The sequence below is a fragment of the Haematobia irritans genome, chromosome 4 (assembly GCF_050003625.1).
Source record: "Haematobia irritans isolate KBUSLIRL chromosome 4, ASM5000362v1, whole genome shotgun sequence".
NCBI lineage: Eukaryota > Metazoa > Arthropoda > Insecta > Diptera > Muscidae > Haematobia > Haematobia irritans.
Window position 1 is genome coordinate 64,430,552 of NC_134400.1, and position 17,355 is coordinate 64,447,906.

Below are 17,355 nucleotides of genomic sequence, written 5' to 3' on the forward strand. Positions count from 1 at the left end.
AACAGCCTTTACGGTGCCTAATAGGCCCCTTTATCAATTTACAAGGATGCAATTTGGGTTATGTAATGCCCCACAGTCCCTCTGTAAATTAATGTATATGGTAATTCCCTACAATCTGAAGGCTAACGTCTTTGTATATTTAGACGATCTGTTGGTTGTTTCGGAAACCTTTGAAGATCCTTTGATCCACCTATTAGAAGTAGCATTACAATTGCGAAAAGCCGGCTTAACCATAAATGTTCGAAAAAGCAATTTCGCTTTAAATAAGGCAAAATATTTGGGATATGTAGTCGGAAACGGAACACTTCAGATAGACGAAGATAAGGTGAAGGCAATAAGGGAGATACCAGTCCCGAAATCTATAAAACAAGTTAGAAGATTTTCGGGCATGACAGGCTGGTGTCGTCGGTTTATTGAAGGATATTCGGGAATCTCTTTTCCATTAACTGAATTGTTATCAAAGAAGAAAAAGTTTGAATGGAACGAAAAGGCCCAGGAGGCTTTCGAACTGCTAAAAGAACGACAGACGACCGCACCCGTATTAGTCAATCCTGATTATTATTTTGCAATGTGATGCAAGCACCTATGGTGTTGGCGCCATATTAGTGCAAGAGGATAAAGATGGATATGAAAGGCCAATAGCTTTCATGTCCCATAAATTAAATAAAAATCAAAGAAATTATTCTATCACGGAACTAGAGTGTATGGCTGTCGTGTCGGCTATAAAGAAATATAGGCCTTACATAGAGGGACATATATTTAAAGTCGTCACAGACCATGCCAGCTTAAAATGGCTCATGAGTCAAAAAGATTTATCGGGTCGATTGGCAAGGTGGTGTTTGAAATTACAGGGGGTTCAGTTCAGCATCAAACGTAGGAAAATTAAATGTAGTTCCAGATACGCTTTCCAGAACTAACGAAGGTGAGGATTCGATGGAATCTATTTCAGCAGAGAGTCTGCCTGTCATAGACCTAAATTCGAAAGCGTTTGATAGCGGTAATTACAAGGACCTTCGTAATGCTTATAACGATTCTCAATTACCGGACTTTAAGGTAGTGTATAAATTTATTTATACACGGACCCAGTTTTCCACGGGGAAGGCGATGAATTGGGCTCTTGAAAACTTATAGTTCCCGAAGAATTAAGACATTCTGTTATTTATGCAGCTCATGATGCGCCGAACTCAGCACATGGAAGAATACGGAGAACTCTAGAGAGGATTAGACGTTACTTTTATTGCCCTGGTATGGTGAGCCAAGTTAAAAATTATATAGGCGACTGCGGTCTTTGTAAGACGTCGAAAACACCTACCTCATTATTGAGACCTCCCTTGGGAAAGATGGTGAAAACACAAAGACCTTTCAACGATTTTATATAGATATAATAGGACCATTGTTGCCACGTACAAAATCGGGTCACATAGGTATATTGATCATTCTAGATCACTTTTCCAAGTTCACTTTCTTAAAGCCTTTAAAAAACTTGATCTCAAAACCTATAATAGACTATTTGCAAGAAACATTTAATTGCTTTGGAGTGCCCAATGAAATAGTAACCGACAATGGGACTCAATTTAGGAGCCGAAATTTTGAACAGTTTTTGAAGCACAATGGCATAAGACACATTTTAAGCGCTGTATATAGTCCTCAGACCAATGCAAACGAGCGAGTAAATCGTACTATAAACGAAGCTCTACGCTCCTATATACTGGATAACCAACGAGAATGGGATATATATGTAGGAAGCATAAATTGCTCATTAAGAAATAGTTACCATGAAAGTGTTGGCAGAACTTCTTACCAAATAGTTTTTGGACAAACGATGGTGACACATGGCCAGGACTATGAACTCTTAAGAAAATTAAACAGACTCGCGGACAAAGATGTAGTAATAGAAATGCAGGACAAATTATCACTTATTCGGAACTCAATTAAGGGTTACATGAAGAAGGCTTATGACAAGAACAAACGAATTTATAACTTGAGGTCCAGAGTAAAAAGTTTTGAGATTGGTCAGGAAGTAATACGGCGGAACTTTGCTCAGAGCAACAAAGCTGAGGGGTTCAATGCAAAACTAGCACCCGTTGGGAAGAAAGCGGTTGTTTTGCGAAAAATTGGTCAAGTTACCTATGAGCTACAGGATAGAAATAGTTCGAGCAAAGGAGTTTACCACGCAAAGGATATCTGGACGTAAGAAATTTGTGTTTTCTTTTTTTTTTTTTTGGAAACGTGTGGTGTATTTTGCGAGGTCCCTCACGGTCTCTCACTTTGGTTTTTCTGAAAAATTGAAATGAAATTTTTCTGAACAAGGCAGCTTTGAACCGTTCTTCCTTTCGATGCTTTTATATCTATTGGGACTACTGTCTTTGTCTCTGACATGTCGTTATTATTCTCATCCAAGCCATTATCAGTTTGGATGAACCTCCCCGACCCCCTAGCCACGACAAATGCCAGCAATTGAGCATAAACCAAATATTCCGCCGGCAGCGAATCTAAAATTTCTCTATAATTCGATGTCCATTTCCGCAGTTCAAATTTAGCCGTCGCAAGCGCCGCTATTAATTGATCCCGTGCCATTATCGCGATTTCAAGGTCATGAGTTCCGGTCAAAACGTCTTCAACGTACATACATTTACGTAAAATATGTGCAGCGAGCGGAAAGTCCTTCTCAGTATCTTCAGCTAACTGTAACAGTGTCCGTATCGCGAGATATGGTGCACAATTTACACCGAAGGTCACCGTTTGTAGCTCATAGACCTGGACTGTCCTTGTCGGAGAATCCCTAAAAACAATTCTCTGCAACTCGAATTTGCCTATACATTTGCGTAATATCGCAGTTGAACACGAATCTAAAAATTCGCCATCGCACAATAAGAAAGACTAAGTCCTGTTGCAAAGTGGGACCTACGTGAAGAATATCGTTAAGACTATTCCCGTTGGACGTTTTGTTGGACGCATTAAACACGACGCGAAGTTTCGAAGTCTTTTTCTCGAGATTAATGGCTGGATGATGCGGAAGATAACACAAGAGTGTATCACTTGAAGAAATGGCGGATACTGGCCTCATGTGATCCAAATACAAATACTCTTTAACAACGCTGGCATACACTGATTTCACGTCCAGTCTTCTCAATAAAGACGCTTCGTTACGATAAAATTGCTTCAAACCCGTCGTACGGGATTCACCCAAACATCCACGAGGACCGAGCTCCTCCTTGAGTGGCAGTGTAACTATATATCTACCTTCCGAATCCCTGCGCGTTGTCCGAACGTAATTCTCTTCACAAAACTTATCGGAGGGTGACAAAATTCCTCTACGTGGAGTTTCCTCCAACTCCCAAAACCGTAAAAGCATTCTATTTAAACGTTCCTCTTCATTAACTGCGATGGTCGTCGTAAACGTCTGAATTTGTGATGTAGAAATCGGACCTGTTACTAACCAGCCGAAGACACTGTTTTGTGCTATCAATGATTGAGCCACAATCTGCACGCAACCTTCCAAGAGTATTCTCGGATACAAATCCGCGCCTAGTATAATATCGACCGGTCTCGACACAAAAAGATTCGGATCAGCTAAGCGAATATCTGGAATTTGAGATAACACTTCCTGCGAAACCGTAAAAGAAGGTAAATTCCCGGATATAGATTGGAGCACTATAGCCGTCGTCTCCAACAAAACCGATGCGTTGAGTGGAGATCCGATTCTTAAATTACACATTTTACTCGATTTGGCCGAAATAGCGCCCCCCCCCCCCCCCCCCCGAAATTGTAACATTACCCGCATGAACCGGCAGTTTCACCCGATTTCGAATGCGTTCCGTCAGAAACGAAGATTCTGAAGCGGGGTCGATCAAAGCGCGTGCCGGATATGAAACCCCATCGTGCATGATATTAATCATCGCAGTTCCCAACAGCACGGCCCTATTTTGCGTCGTATGAAATGTCTGGCGATGTAGGCATGCCGACGAGGGGGAAGGTTGTGGCGTAGCTCTCGGTTGAAAACTAGCCGCTGAACTCGACAATGGGTCGGTCGAACTTTTCGCCGAAGTCGCGCTATTAGACGGCGTAGAATCACGATGCAATAGCGAATGATGTCTCGAATTACATTTCGAACACGAACATTTACTTGGACAATCCTTCATCTCATGACCTTTCGTTAAGCAATTGAAGCGCAGCCGATTACGTTTCACCACTGTGTAACGTTCCGCGCCTTGATCTTCTTCTCTTGAGAACGCTTCGCAAACGTATCCTCCCGCAAATCATGCAAACACATCAACGTACGAACTCTTTCGGACAAAAAAGCGTCTAAATCCGCCCACGAGTCTGTGTGAGCCGCGGCAAACGTTGAAGGCAAATAAAAACGAGTATCTGGTCCCAATTATCAGTCGAAACCTCGTACGTATTCAATGCTCGCGGCCTCTTCACCCCCTAAAACCGGTGTTGCCGTTAGGCAGCGACTGCTCATCCCGATCAGCCGGTATCGAAGAAGTCGCGTTATTAGTCAAAATCGCTTCAGATCCTTTATTCGATTTATGAGACCCGATACTCCGTCTCGATGCTGCATCGACCGAAGACGCAGACGAAGTGATGGATGACCTACGCGAACGACGAAATTGGCTCAACTTCCGATTTATTGCGGACAAACAATTCATATATGCCTGATGGGACGCGTCATACTTCCCGTCCACCGATTCAATATTCGTTTTCGTTGATTCGGAACCCTGTAAACTAGCCAAGCATTCCTCAAAGGAATCCTGAACCTTGGTCCACAACTTCCCCAATTCCTCACTTCGAATCTCGAGGCTATAGACATCTAAATCCTCATGGCATTAAAATTGGCGAGGAATTTAACCCTGGAAAGTCATCCTTATTTTTTGTACACTAACGTCATCCTTCGTCATTTTGACTACGGCTTATTTCAAGATGCTATAATTTGCATCGTGAGCAAAAATGAGTATCAAAATTGAGTTTATTTCCTTATTCGATTAGTTTTTAATTAGTATAAGACAAAAATTCATAAAATGGTTGTATTGGTATAACTTAAATTTATCATTTCCGAATCGACTAAAATGCATTTTAAATCGAAAATGAAATTACGCGTCGTCATTTTGACGAAGGATGACTGTCCAGGGTTAATAAGAGCGTCCGAAACGCGAATAAAGCGATCAAAGGGAGAGACAGACATCCTAACTTTAAGTTCAACTACCAAATTGAAGAATGTAACCAAATACGAAATTACAATATAGCCAAGAAGCAACGGCCAATAAAATTACCAAACTCAAAACAAGGTTTTTTTTTCTGGAAACAGTGTGCGACAGACGAGCTTTACTTACGCTCCAAATAAACTTGAAAAAAAGGTGCAAAACGAACCGTAGTGCCCCAAATTAATGACACGCACATAAATAATTGAACAGCAAATCATCTGCAGACGTGGGACGTGTTGTGCTGTATCGATTTGGTGAGAAATTAATCTTAAAAACATCCGAAATAAATTACAAAATTATAAAACCACTGGAAGGTACGAGAATAACGAGAATATATGAATTGTAAGTGCATAAAGAGCATTAACACGAATTCCATTTGTTTGGTCGGAAATTTGTCATGACAACCATGTAAAAGACATTTAAAGAAAACCGGCGCTTTGAAAAGAAGAAAGAGAAAAATTATTTATTTAAATACCATTGGTCATGCAATCCTATATGGAACGCCTAGAAGCATCGATGTAGACAAGATAAATATATGAAGTTTAAGTATTTATAAGATGAGCCCTGATTATAATTGTTTACTAGTTGTATGCATCTAAATATGTTGCGATTTGGTCCTCCATCATTAACTTTTATTATTTAAATCAACAATAGTCTTCAGTATCCTCATCAACAAGCGCTCGTGGATTTATAGTGAAATTAAAATAAATTTGCTGTTACCAGTAGATAAATCAGATTTACCTTAATTTTTGAGTTGTGCAAAATTTGTTTTATAGAAATATTGGAGGTTGATAAGTATATTTATACATTTTATACGCGACCGTCTTCAAGAGTAGTGGTAAGAAAAACTCGAGCTCTTTTCGTTACTTTGAAATAATAAAAAAAAATATTAAATAAATAAAAAAAAAAATAAGATTAGAATTTAGATTACAATAGGACAAATTCATTAAACATGACATTGACTAGAAGTAGGGACAACTTATCGGACATAGATGCCCCAAGTAATTGTAGCTTCACGGTGGACATGAACGATTCTAGCAATATGAATCAGCCAGACGATCGTAGAACTACGAGATCACAGGCTCATAGCCAAAATGTCTCACGTGATACCGGTACCTCATCTCGCGTGAATAGGGCAAATAATACAGAGGGAGCACAACAGCCTAGGCAATCCGGAATAGACGAAACTAGAGTACGATCCATTATAAACGAATCCATACATGATCTTAGAGAGGAATTGACGAGAATTGTTGCGGGAGAAATGCGCAATTTTGTTCAAACTTTGTAAGTACCGGAGCAACAAAATCACATACATTTAAATAGCAGCGTAGTTCCAAACGGGAATTTTTCTTCACAAGAAAGAATAGTACAGGCAACTGAAGGAAACGCGGGATCGACAAACAATTTTGTGACGGAAACGTACTGACAAGGTCTTGAACATTATTCGTAATTGGCGAACATTAACGACATGCTCGTGGAGGAATTTGTATATAGAAGAGATTCTCACGTCTAATAATTTGCAAGGGGATTATAATCTACTATGTAGACACGCCCATAGCTTATTCGAGGGCAAAGCACTCGAGTTGTATTGGCGATTTAATGGCTCTGAAAAATCAATATAAAAGCGACTACAGCGATTTCGACGTTCTCATAATCTATCTGAATCAGATCTATGCGAGACTACTATTAGGAATTTGAGACCAGAAATAAGGCTAGCGTTGTTGCATTTGAACATTGTTAATATTTCACAGCTACGAAAGGAAGTTCGTAAACATGAAAGATTTATGAGTGATATAGTCGTGACGGATTCAAGGATTAATAGATTAAAAGTTGCCGAAATATCCGGCGAAATTAAGATAGACCAGGATACATGCCTTCCTGAATTAGAAGAGATATGCGGTATAAGAAATTTAAAATGTTGGAATTGTAACATGGAAGGTCACTGGTACTTGGATTGCCTGGCACAGGAAGAATATTTTGCTACGGATGTGGCTTACCGAACACATATAAACCTTCTTGGCCGAAATGTACAAAAAACGACAAGGCGGATGTCGGCAGGAAGTAGAGCAGACATCCGAACTAAACCACGATACTAACGAAATCATCGATATTGAAAGACATCAACTAAATAGACCTTTTCATAAACGATTAGTAGAACAAAATGAAAATATTAGGAATAGAAAGAACAAACTCTCTTCGAAGAGGCAAAGGTCACTCAGAAGTATAAAAGAATTTAACAGGATATTGAGACAATATCGGAAATTCATAATATCACCACTGATAGATAAATCACTTGATAATAGACCGTATGTCAAAATTAAAATAGGCAATAATCACTATTTTGGACTTTTAGACAGCGGCGCTAGTAAAAGTGTTCTAGGCGGAATTTGGCAAACTCTCTAACAGAGATGAATGGATTTCGAAAACGTATCGGCAGCGTAAAAACTGCGGATGGACATAGCCAAAAGGTATTAGGGATGGTAAATATCGATATCGCATTCGAGAATCTTAAGAGATCCCTCGAATTTTTAGTGGTACCTTCAATCCGCCAAGATGTCATATGTGGGTATGACTTTTGGAAGAACTTTGGACTAAAGATTTCCATGCCTAGTATAGAGGAAGTGAGTCCGGAGGAAATGGAAACGGACCGAATAAATCTGACTGAAGATGAACACACAAGATTGAAATCGGTAATTGCAGCATTTCCAAATTCAGAGGTAGAGGGCTTAGGTTGCACCAACTTGCTTGAACGCCAAATTGACACAGGTAACGCTAAACCGATAATACAACGGTACTACCCGATTTCACCAGCAGTTGAAAAACAACTCACAAGTGAACTAGACAGAATGCTGGAATTAGGTGTAATAGAGGAAGCTCCTCAATCAGCTTGGTCTTCTCCGGTCGTAGTGGTGATACGGTCAAAATTTGGTCAATATTAACTTGACGTATTTCTTTCAATTTTGCATTTAAAAAACCTGAACGCCCCTCATTTTGAAGGTGTGTGTGTAGAATGTTGCTCCTATTTTGATTTTGGAATTCACTCTTCAGTTGTCAAAATGCCGCCCAAGCAAGGAGAGCAGCGTATCAAAATTTTGCTCGCGCATTGCGAAAATCCGAGCTACTCGCACGCAAGGCTGGCAAAATCGCTAAAAGTTGCCAAATCAACCGTTACAAATGTAATTAAAGTGTTTGGGGAACGTTTGTCGACAGCCAGGAAGTCTGGATCGGGGGGAAATCGAAAACCGGAAGCCGCTGAGACAACAAAGAGAGTTGCCGGTAGTTTCAAGTGAAACCCTAACCTCTCTCTCCGAGATGCCGCAAATAAGCTGGGTGTATCGTCTACAACCGTGCATCGAGCCAAAAAACGAGCCGGCCTATCGACTTACAAGAAGGTAGTGACTCCAAATCGCGATGATAAACAAAATACGACGGCCAAAGCGCGATCCCGGAGGCTGTACACGACGATGCTGACGAAGTTTGACTGCGTGGTAATGGACGACGAAACCTATGTCAAAGCCGACTAAAAGCAGCTTCAGGGACAGGAGTTTTATACGGCAAAAGGAAGGGGAAAGGTAGCAGATATTTTCAAGCACATAAAACTGTCAAAGTTCGCAAAGAAATATCTGGTTTGGCAAGCCATCTGTACCTGTGGCTTGAAAAGCAACATTTTCATAGCTTCCGGGACTGTCAACCAAGAAATTTACGTGAAAGAGTGTTTGAATAAACGTCTGCTGCCTTTCATGAAGAAACACGGTTGTTCCGTACTGTTTTGGCCGGATTTGGCATCTTGCCATTACGGTAAAAAGGCCATGGAGTGGTACGCCGCCAACAACGTGCAGGTGGTTCCCAAGGACAAGAACCCTCCCAACACGCCAGAGCTCTGCCCAATTGAGAAATACTGGGCTATTGTCAAGCGGAACCTAAAGAAGACCAAAAAACTGCTAAGGACGAGCAGCAGTTCAAGGCAAACTGGCTTTCTGCGGCGAAGAAGATGGACAAGGTGGCTGTACAAAATCTGATGGCAGGTGTCAAGCGTGAGGCCCGGCAATTGGAAAAGCGAAAGCCTAACTGAATATTTTTCCTGAATTTTATAGTAATTGAACTTGAAAAAGAAATTTAATTTGATTTTTTAAATAAACGATTTCACCGATTTACGCGCGTTTTCCCTTGACCAAATTTTGACCGTATCACCCTTTAATTAAACCAGATAAGGTCCGTATGTGTCTGGACAGTCGAAAGCTGAACTCAGTAACCTGGAAGGATGCTTATCCCATCCCTAACATTGATGGTATCCTGGCAAGGCTTCCAGCAGTTCATTGCATATCAAAAGATGTCCTTAAAGATGCCTTTAGGCAAATTAGGTTAAGTGAAGGTTCGAAACATAAAACAGCCTTTACGGTGCCTAATAGGCCCCTTTATCAATTTACAAGGATGCAATTTGGGTTATGTAATGCCCCACAGTCCCTCTGTAAATTAATGGATATGGTAATTCCCTACAATCTGAAGGCTAACGTCTTTGTATATTTAGACGATCTGTTGGTTGTTTCGGAAACCTTTGAAGATCCTTTGATCCACCTATTAGAAGTAGCATTACAATTGCGAAAAGCCGGCTTAACCATAAATGTTCGAAAAAGCAATTTCGCTTTAAATAAGGCAAAATATTTGGGATATGTAGTCGGAAACGGAACACTTCAGATAGACGAAGATAAGGTGAAGGCAATAAGGGAGATACCAGTCCCGAAATCTATAAAACAAGTTAGAAGATTTTCGGGCATGACAGGCTGGTGTCGTCGGTTTATTGAAGGATATTCGGGAATCTCTTTTCCATTAACTGAATTGTTATCAAAGAAGAAAAAGTTTGAATGGAACGAAAAGGCCCAGGAGGCTTTCGAACTGCTAAAAGAACGACAGACGACCGCACCCGTATTAGTCAATCCTGATTATTATTTTGTAATGTGATGCAAGCACCTATGGTGTTGGCGCCATATTAGTGCAAGAGGATAAAGATGGATATGAAAGGCCAATAGCTTTCATGTCCCATAAATTAAATAAAAATCAAAGAAATTATTCTATCACGGAACTAGAGTGTATGGCTGTCGTGTCGGCTATAAAGAAATATAGGCCTTACATAGAGGGACATATATTTAAAGTCGTCACAGACCATGCCAGCTTAAAATGGCTCATGAGTCAAAAAGATTTATCGGGTCGATTGGCAAGGTGGTGTTTGAAATTACAGGGGGTTCAGTTCAGCATCGAACGTAGCAAAATTAAATGTAGTTCCAGATACGCTTTCCAGAACTAACGAAGGTGAGGATTCGATGGAATCTATTTCAGCAGAGAGTCTGCCTGTCATAGACCTAAATTCGAAAGCGTTTGATAGCGATAATTACAAGGACCTTCGTAATGCTTATAACGATTCTCAATTACCGGACTTTAAGGTAGTGTATAAATTTATTTATACACGGACCCAGTTTTCCACGGGGGAAGACGATGAATTGGGCTCTTGAAAACTTATAGTTCCCGAAGAATTAAGACATTCTGTTATTTATGCAGCTCATGATGCGCCGAACTCAGCACATGGAAGAATACGGAGAACTCTAGAGAGGATTAGACGTTACTTTTATTGCCCTGGTATGGTGAGCCAAGTTAAAAATTATATAGGCGACTGCGGTCTTTGTAAGACGTCGAAAACACCTACCTCATTATTGAGACCTCCCTTGGGAAAGATGGTGAAAACACAAAGACCTTTCAACGATTTTATATAGATATAATAGGACCATTGTTGCCACGTACAAAATCGGGTCACATATTGATCATTTCTAGATCACTTTTCCAAGTTCACTTTCTTAAAGCCTTAAAAAACTTGATCTCAAAACCTATAATAGACTATTTGCAAGAAACATTTAATTGCTTTGGAGTGCCCAATGAAATAGTAACCGACAATGGGACTCAATTTAGGAGCCGAAATTTTGAACAGTTTTTGAAGCACAATGGCATAAGACACATTTTAAGCGCTGTATATAGTCCTCAGACCAATGCAAACGAGCGAGTAAATCGTACTATAAACGAAGCTCTACGCTCCTATATACTGGATAACCAACGAGAATGGGATATATATGTAGGAAGCATAAATTGCTCATTAAGAAATAGTTACCATGAAAGTGTTGGCAGAACTTCTTACCAAATAGTTTTTGGACAAACGATGGTGACACATGGCCAGGACTATGAACTCTTAAGAAAATTAAACAGACTCGCGGACAAAGATGTAGTAATAGAAATGCAGGACAAATTATCACTTATTCGGAACTCAATTAAGGGTTACATGAAGAAGGCTTATGACAAGAACAAACGAATTTATAACTTGAGGTCCAGAGTAAAAAGTTTTGAGATTGGTCAGGAAGTAATACGGCGGAACTTTGCTCAGAGCAACAAAGCTGAGGGGTTCAATGCAAAACTAGCACTCGTTGGGAAGAAAGCGGTTGTTTTGCGAAAAATTGGTCAAGTTTACTATGAGCTACAGGATAGAGATAGTTCGAGCAAAGGAGTTTACCACGCAAAGGATATCTGGACGTAAGAAATTTGTGTTTTCTTTTTTTTTTTTTGGAAACGTGTGGTGTATTTTGTGAGGTCCCTCACGGTCTCTCACTTTGGTTTTTCTGAAAAATTGAAATGAAATTTTTCTGAACAAGGCAGCTTTGAACCGTTCTTCCTTTCGATGCTTTTATATCTATTGGGACTACTGTCTTTGTCTCTGACATGTCGTTATTATTCTCATCCAAGCCATTATCAGTTTGGATGAACCTCCCCGACCCCCTAGCCACGACAAATGCCAGCAATTGAGCATAAACCAAATATTCCGCCGGCAGCGAATCTAAAATTTCTCTATAATTCGATGTCCATTTCCGCAGTTCAAATTTAGCCGTCGCAAGCGCCGCTATTAATTGATCCCGTGCCATTATCGCGATTTCAAGGTCATGAGTTCCGGTCAAAACGTCTTCAACGTACATACATTTACGTAAAATATGGGCAGCGAGCGGAAAGTCCTTCTCAGTATCTTCAGCTAACTGTAACAGTGTCCGTATCGCGAGATATGGTGCACAATTTACACCGAAGGTCACCGTTTGTAGCTCATAGACCTGGACTGTCCTTGTCGGAGAATCCCTAAAAACAATTCTCTGCAACTCGAATTTGCCTATACATTTGCGTAATATCGCAGTTGAACACGTATCTAAAAATTCGCCATCGCACAATAAGAAAGACTAAGTCCTGTTGCAAAGTGGGACCTACGTGAAGAATATCGTTAAGACTATTCCCGTTGGACGTTTTGTTGGACGCATTAAACACGACGCGAAGTTTCGAAGTCTTTTTCTCGAGATTAATGGCTGGATGATGCGGAAGATAACACAAGAGTGTATCACTTGAAGAAATGGCGGATACTGGCCTCATGTGATCCAAATACAAATACTCTTTAACAACGCTGGCATACACTGATTTCACGTCCAGTCTTCTCAATAAAGACGCTTCGTTACGATAAAATTGCTTCAAACCCGTCGTACGGGATTTACCCAAACATCCACGAGGACCGAGCTCCTCCTTGAGTGGCAGTGTAACTATATATCTACCTTCCGAATCCCTGCGCGTTGTCCGAACGTAATTCTCTTCACAAAACTTATCGGAGGGTGACAAAATTCCTCTACGTGGAGTTTCCTCCAACTCCCAAAACCGTAAAAGCATTCTATTTAAACGTTCCTCTTCATTAACTGCGATGGTCGTCGTAAACGTCTGAATTTGTGATGTAGAAATCGGACCTGTTACTAACCAGCCGAAGACACTGTTTTGTGCTATCAATGATTGAGCCACAATCTGCACGCAACCTTCCAAGAGTATTCTCGGATACAAATCCGCGCCTAGTATACTATCGACCGGTCTCGACACAAAAAGATTCGGATCAGCTAAGCGAATATCTGGAATTTGAGATAACACTTCCTGCGAAACCGTAAAAGAAGGTAAATTCCCGGATATAGATTGGAGCACTATAGCCGTCGTCTCCAACAAAACCGATGCGTTGAGTGGAGATCCGATTCTTAAATTACACATATTACTCGATTTGGCCGAAATAGCGCCTAAAAAAAGAAAGTGCAAATGGATGGGAATTTGTCAAAAGGTTTTTAAAAAAAATGATTTTATCTGTGGGGACCACTTTTTGCCTGAATACATTATAAAACGCGCCAATAATTTTATGCTTCTTCCAACTGCAGAGCCATTTATGGTGGAAAGTATTTTAATGAAAGAGTAAGTAATTTGGAGTTACATCAACGAAAACCATAATAATATTTGTGTTTAGGGAAATTCATCTACCGATGGTTGATGATTCCAAATATGTTTCTGGAGCTTATTTGGAAGACACAGATACAGCGATGGGGTATGCAAACATTACATTATCATTGTATATTTTAGCGATATTGACCACATATTTTTTAGAGAATTCGAAGAGATCCTTGAACAAGTGCAAGAAGAGTAAGACTATGACTACGTACTACTTTTTTTTTTTCAAAATACATCAAAACCAAAAATCGGTTATATTCGGAAAAAGTTCCCATATACGGTTTTCTCTGATATGGAGATAGACTTGATCCGATTTTTATGGCATTCTCAATGAGTCTTTAAAAGTTTCATCTAAATCGGTTACTTTTTAGACATCACTTCCAATTTTCTTTTGACTTTAGAAGTTCCTTACATGTTTTACAATGATTTTATTTTCCTCATTTAGAGAGATGGAATCGAAATGTAATCATCACCAAAATTCTCAATTGCGAAAGAAAATTAAGGAGCTCCAGACCAAAATGTCTCGAGCCAATAGGGTTGTTGATACATTAAAATCATTTTTTACCGAAGGGAAAATCCGCAAAATGATGTCGCCGGGGAACATAAAGTGGAATTGGAGCGATATATCTAATGCCATTTGTGTGCATGCGGCAGGCCCTCGATGTTACAATCATTTATTGAAAAAAGGTTTCCCATTTCCCTCGATTAAATCACTACAACGATGGAGTAATAAAATTGATATTAAAGAAGGCATAATAAAACCGGTCATTGACTTTATGAATCATAACACGGAACTCAACGAAAAAGTCTGTGTTTTATTAATGGATGAAATGAAGGTAGCTGAGACATTTGAACATGATGCATCGGAAGATTTGGTACGAAAACCGGCAAACTATGCACATGTTGTTATGGTGCGTGGAATATACAAGTCCTGGAAGCAGCCAATTTTCTTCGACTTTGATACCAATATTGATGCAAGTGTTTTAATAGCAATAATTACTATGTTATCCTGCGGTGGATACACTGTAGTGGGTATGGTAACCGACCTTGGCCCAAAAAATCAAAAATTACGTTCAAGTTTAGGCGTAACAAGAGGTATAATAGTATACTTAAATAAATATTTATGTAAACCTAATAAATTTTGCAATAGATAAACCATGGTTTCCAAATCCTGTAGACGAAAATGCAAAAGTTTTTGTGTTTGCGGATGCACCTCATTTATTAAAACTTATAAGGAACCATTTTTTGGATTCAGGAATAATTTATAACAATAAGCTAATCACAACACGAACAATAAGTGATGTATTGCGATTAACATCCAACAATGATGTTTCAATATCATTTAAAGTAAACAATGATCATATTACGATCACTGGTCCCGGTATAACTTTAAAATATTACTAATCCCAAAAAAATATCGTTTCTTTTAATCCATAGGGAGACAAAAGGTTAAATTAGCCTCTCAACTTTTTTCAAATACAACAGCCAATGCAATCAGACGCTGTTATAGCCTTGGTTACGAAGTATATGAGGCCTTGGATGCAGCAGATTTCATACAGTTGGTAAACGATTGGTTTGATGTATTCAACTCCAGCCTCAAAACTTTCAATAAGCCTGGGAAGGTATATTAATGTTTGTACTTGTTTGTTAATACTGGGTATTGATTCAAAACGTTTATTCTAAAAGGAACCATTTGGGATCGATTATGAAAATCAGAAACAAGTTCTAATGAAAATGAATGAGATTATGTCGATGCAAATAATTCCCAATGTTGCTTTTAAAAAGGGGACTATTAAAATGAAAGAAAAGCAAAGAACAAAGAAATCACTTGAACCATTTCAAAAGGGAATCGTACTAACAAATAACGCATTAATTTTGCTACACGAATATGCACAACAAAAATTCGGAATGGGTTTTGTTTGCACAAGGCGTTTGAACCAAGATTGCCTTGAACATTTTTTTAGTGCAATGCGAAGCATAGGAGGTTTCAATGACCATCCAACACCAAAGCAATTTAAATATAGGTTTAGAAAATATGTCCTGGGTATGCATTAAAGATTGGGTATTGAACATTAAAAAAATGTTTTTTTTTTCAATTTCAGCTAGAAATACTGAACACCTTTCAGCATACGGGAATGTATGCGAAGATGAAGATGACATTCCATGGCTAAGTTCAATCACAGAGAAAAATAAAGATAATTCAAAGGATTTAACTAAAAATGTAGAGGCAGAATGTAAGGAGGAGGAAATCCCACAAGATTTCCTTAAAAATTTAGAGATTCTCTCTACAGATTATGTTTTCTCGCGGGATCGACCAGAGGATGCAATTGAGAACGAACATTCATTTGACGAGCAGGACTCAAACGCGAAGGAATTTGACCCTTCATATATGAGTGAAGACTGTGGTGAGCTAGTGGAAGATGGTTTGGAATATATTGCGGGGTATATGATTAAAAAACTTGGCTTAAAAGAATATGAAAGTGAAGAGAAATCATATACTTGGGTGGATCAAATATCTAAAGGGGGCCTGAAGAAGCCTTCCCAAACATTCCTCCAGGCGATTAAGAAATTGGATGTAATTTTTCAAAACATGAATGGCAGGCTTATAAATCACGATAAAAACATACAAAAGCGTCTTTACGAAGGATGTAATGGAATTGATCTACCCGAGAAAGTGAAGTAGTTTTTCTTTAAATGTCGCATGCACTTTCGACTAAGATGTCTCAATCAAAGATTAAAAATTCAAAAAGCGAAACAAAGATTATTAAAAAATAAAAAATTACTCAAAATTAATTTATAATGTACATTTATAATGCTAATAATAAACCAATATAATTATTATTTACGGTCCCATTTACTTATTCAAAAGTTGTCGCAAAACAATAGGCCTCAGGATCTGCAGTAAGCGACTGAATTTGTCCAAATGTGTTAACATCAAGCTATTACAATCCATAACTGCTTCTCACCCAAATTTTTGCAATAACCGCACCAAGGGGCGGAAAATGTAACCAACCAATAGTCTTTTTTTCTTAACTTCGAGCGTTTATTAGCACCTAATATCTTAATTGTAGGGAAACAACGCCCAAATGTTTGTGCTCATCAGCATTCACAGTTCCTACTTTGATGATACCCTTGAAAGCTTTGGCCAATTTTTTGCTAGACTCTGACAATGGCCACGCCAGTTTGCATAGAATTCAACAATCCAAATGACATCATCTTGATCCATAAGCCGATCAAAATTGGAAGGAGTTAGTTCAACAACAGCGTTACTGGGCGAGTACATGCCTCAAACAGTGGGCATAACTGGATACAGGAATTCCAAAAATATTGCACGAGTTTGAATCTTTTCACTCACAATGTGTTTTTTCAATACCGAACAAAAAAACATTTCTCATGAGCAACAGAAAATCAAAACAAACATTTTAGTATTTGTTTATTTACTTTTTACCGACATTTAGTTTGACGTTATGATGAGCTGCTTTTATGTTTTTGTTGTTATTTTTTTTCTACAGAGGCTACCTTACAATCATTGTATCATGCCTAAAAGTATGCATGAACAGGACAAATATTCAACTCCAGATAGGTATAGCACAGTGGGTACAGAAAGCCAATGCACAAAACGCAGACATAATGAATTAACCCCAGAAGACCGAAATGAAGTTGGAAAAATGGCTATCACTGATCTGATGACTCTCATGCAAAACTCAATGTCTTCTCTGTTAGATGAAAAGATGAGTAAACTTCCAACAAAAGAAGATATAGATGAAATTAAGAATCGAGCTGAGGGAGTAGTGTCTGAGGTAAATAGGCTTAAAATAAAAAATTG

The 17,355-nt window shown here is 39.0% G+C and overlaps 2 protein-coding genes across 2 annotated transcripts; both read right to left on the minus strand.

Moving 5' to 3' along the window:
- Positions 1 to 2,782: 2,782 nt before the first annotated feature.
- LOC142235476 (uncharacterized) lies at positions 2,783 to 4,142 on the minus strand. Its single transcript, XM_075306728.1, has 2 exons — positions 3,774 to 4,142; positions 2,783 to 3,607 (listed from the first exon to the last, which is right to left on the minus strand). Exons 1-2 carry the CDS (start codon positions 4,140 to 4,142, stop codon positions 2,783 to 2,785), a joined length of 1,194 nt encoding a protein of 397 aa, XP_075162843.1.
- An 8,223-nt stretch (positions 4,143 to 12,365) lies between these two features.
- Positions 12,366 to 13,301, minus strand: LOC142235477 (uncharacterized). The gene has a single exon (XM_075306729.1). It carries the CDS (start codon positions 13,299 to 13,301, stop codon positions 12,366 to 12,368), a length of 936 nt encoding a protein of 311 aa, XP_075162844.1.
- Positions 13,302 to 17,355: the final 4,054 nt, after the last annotated feature.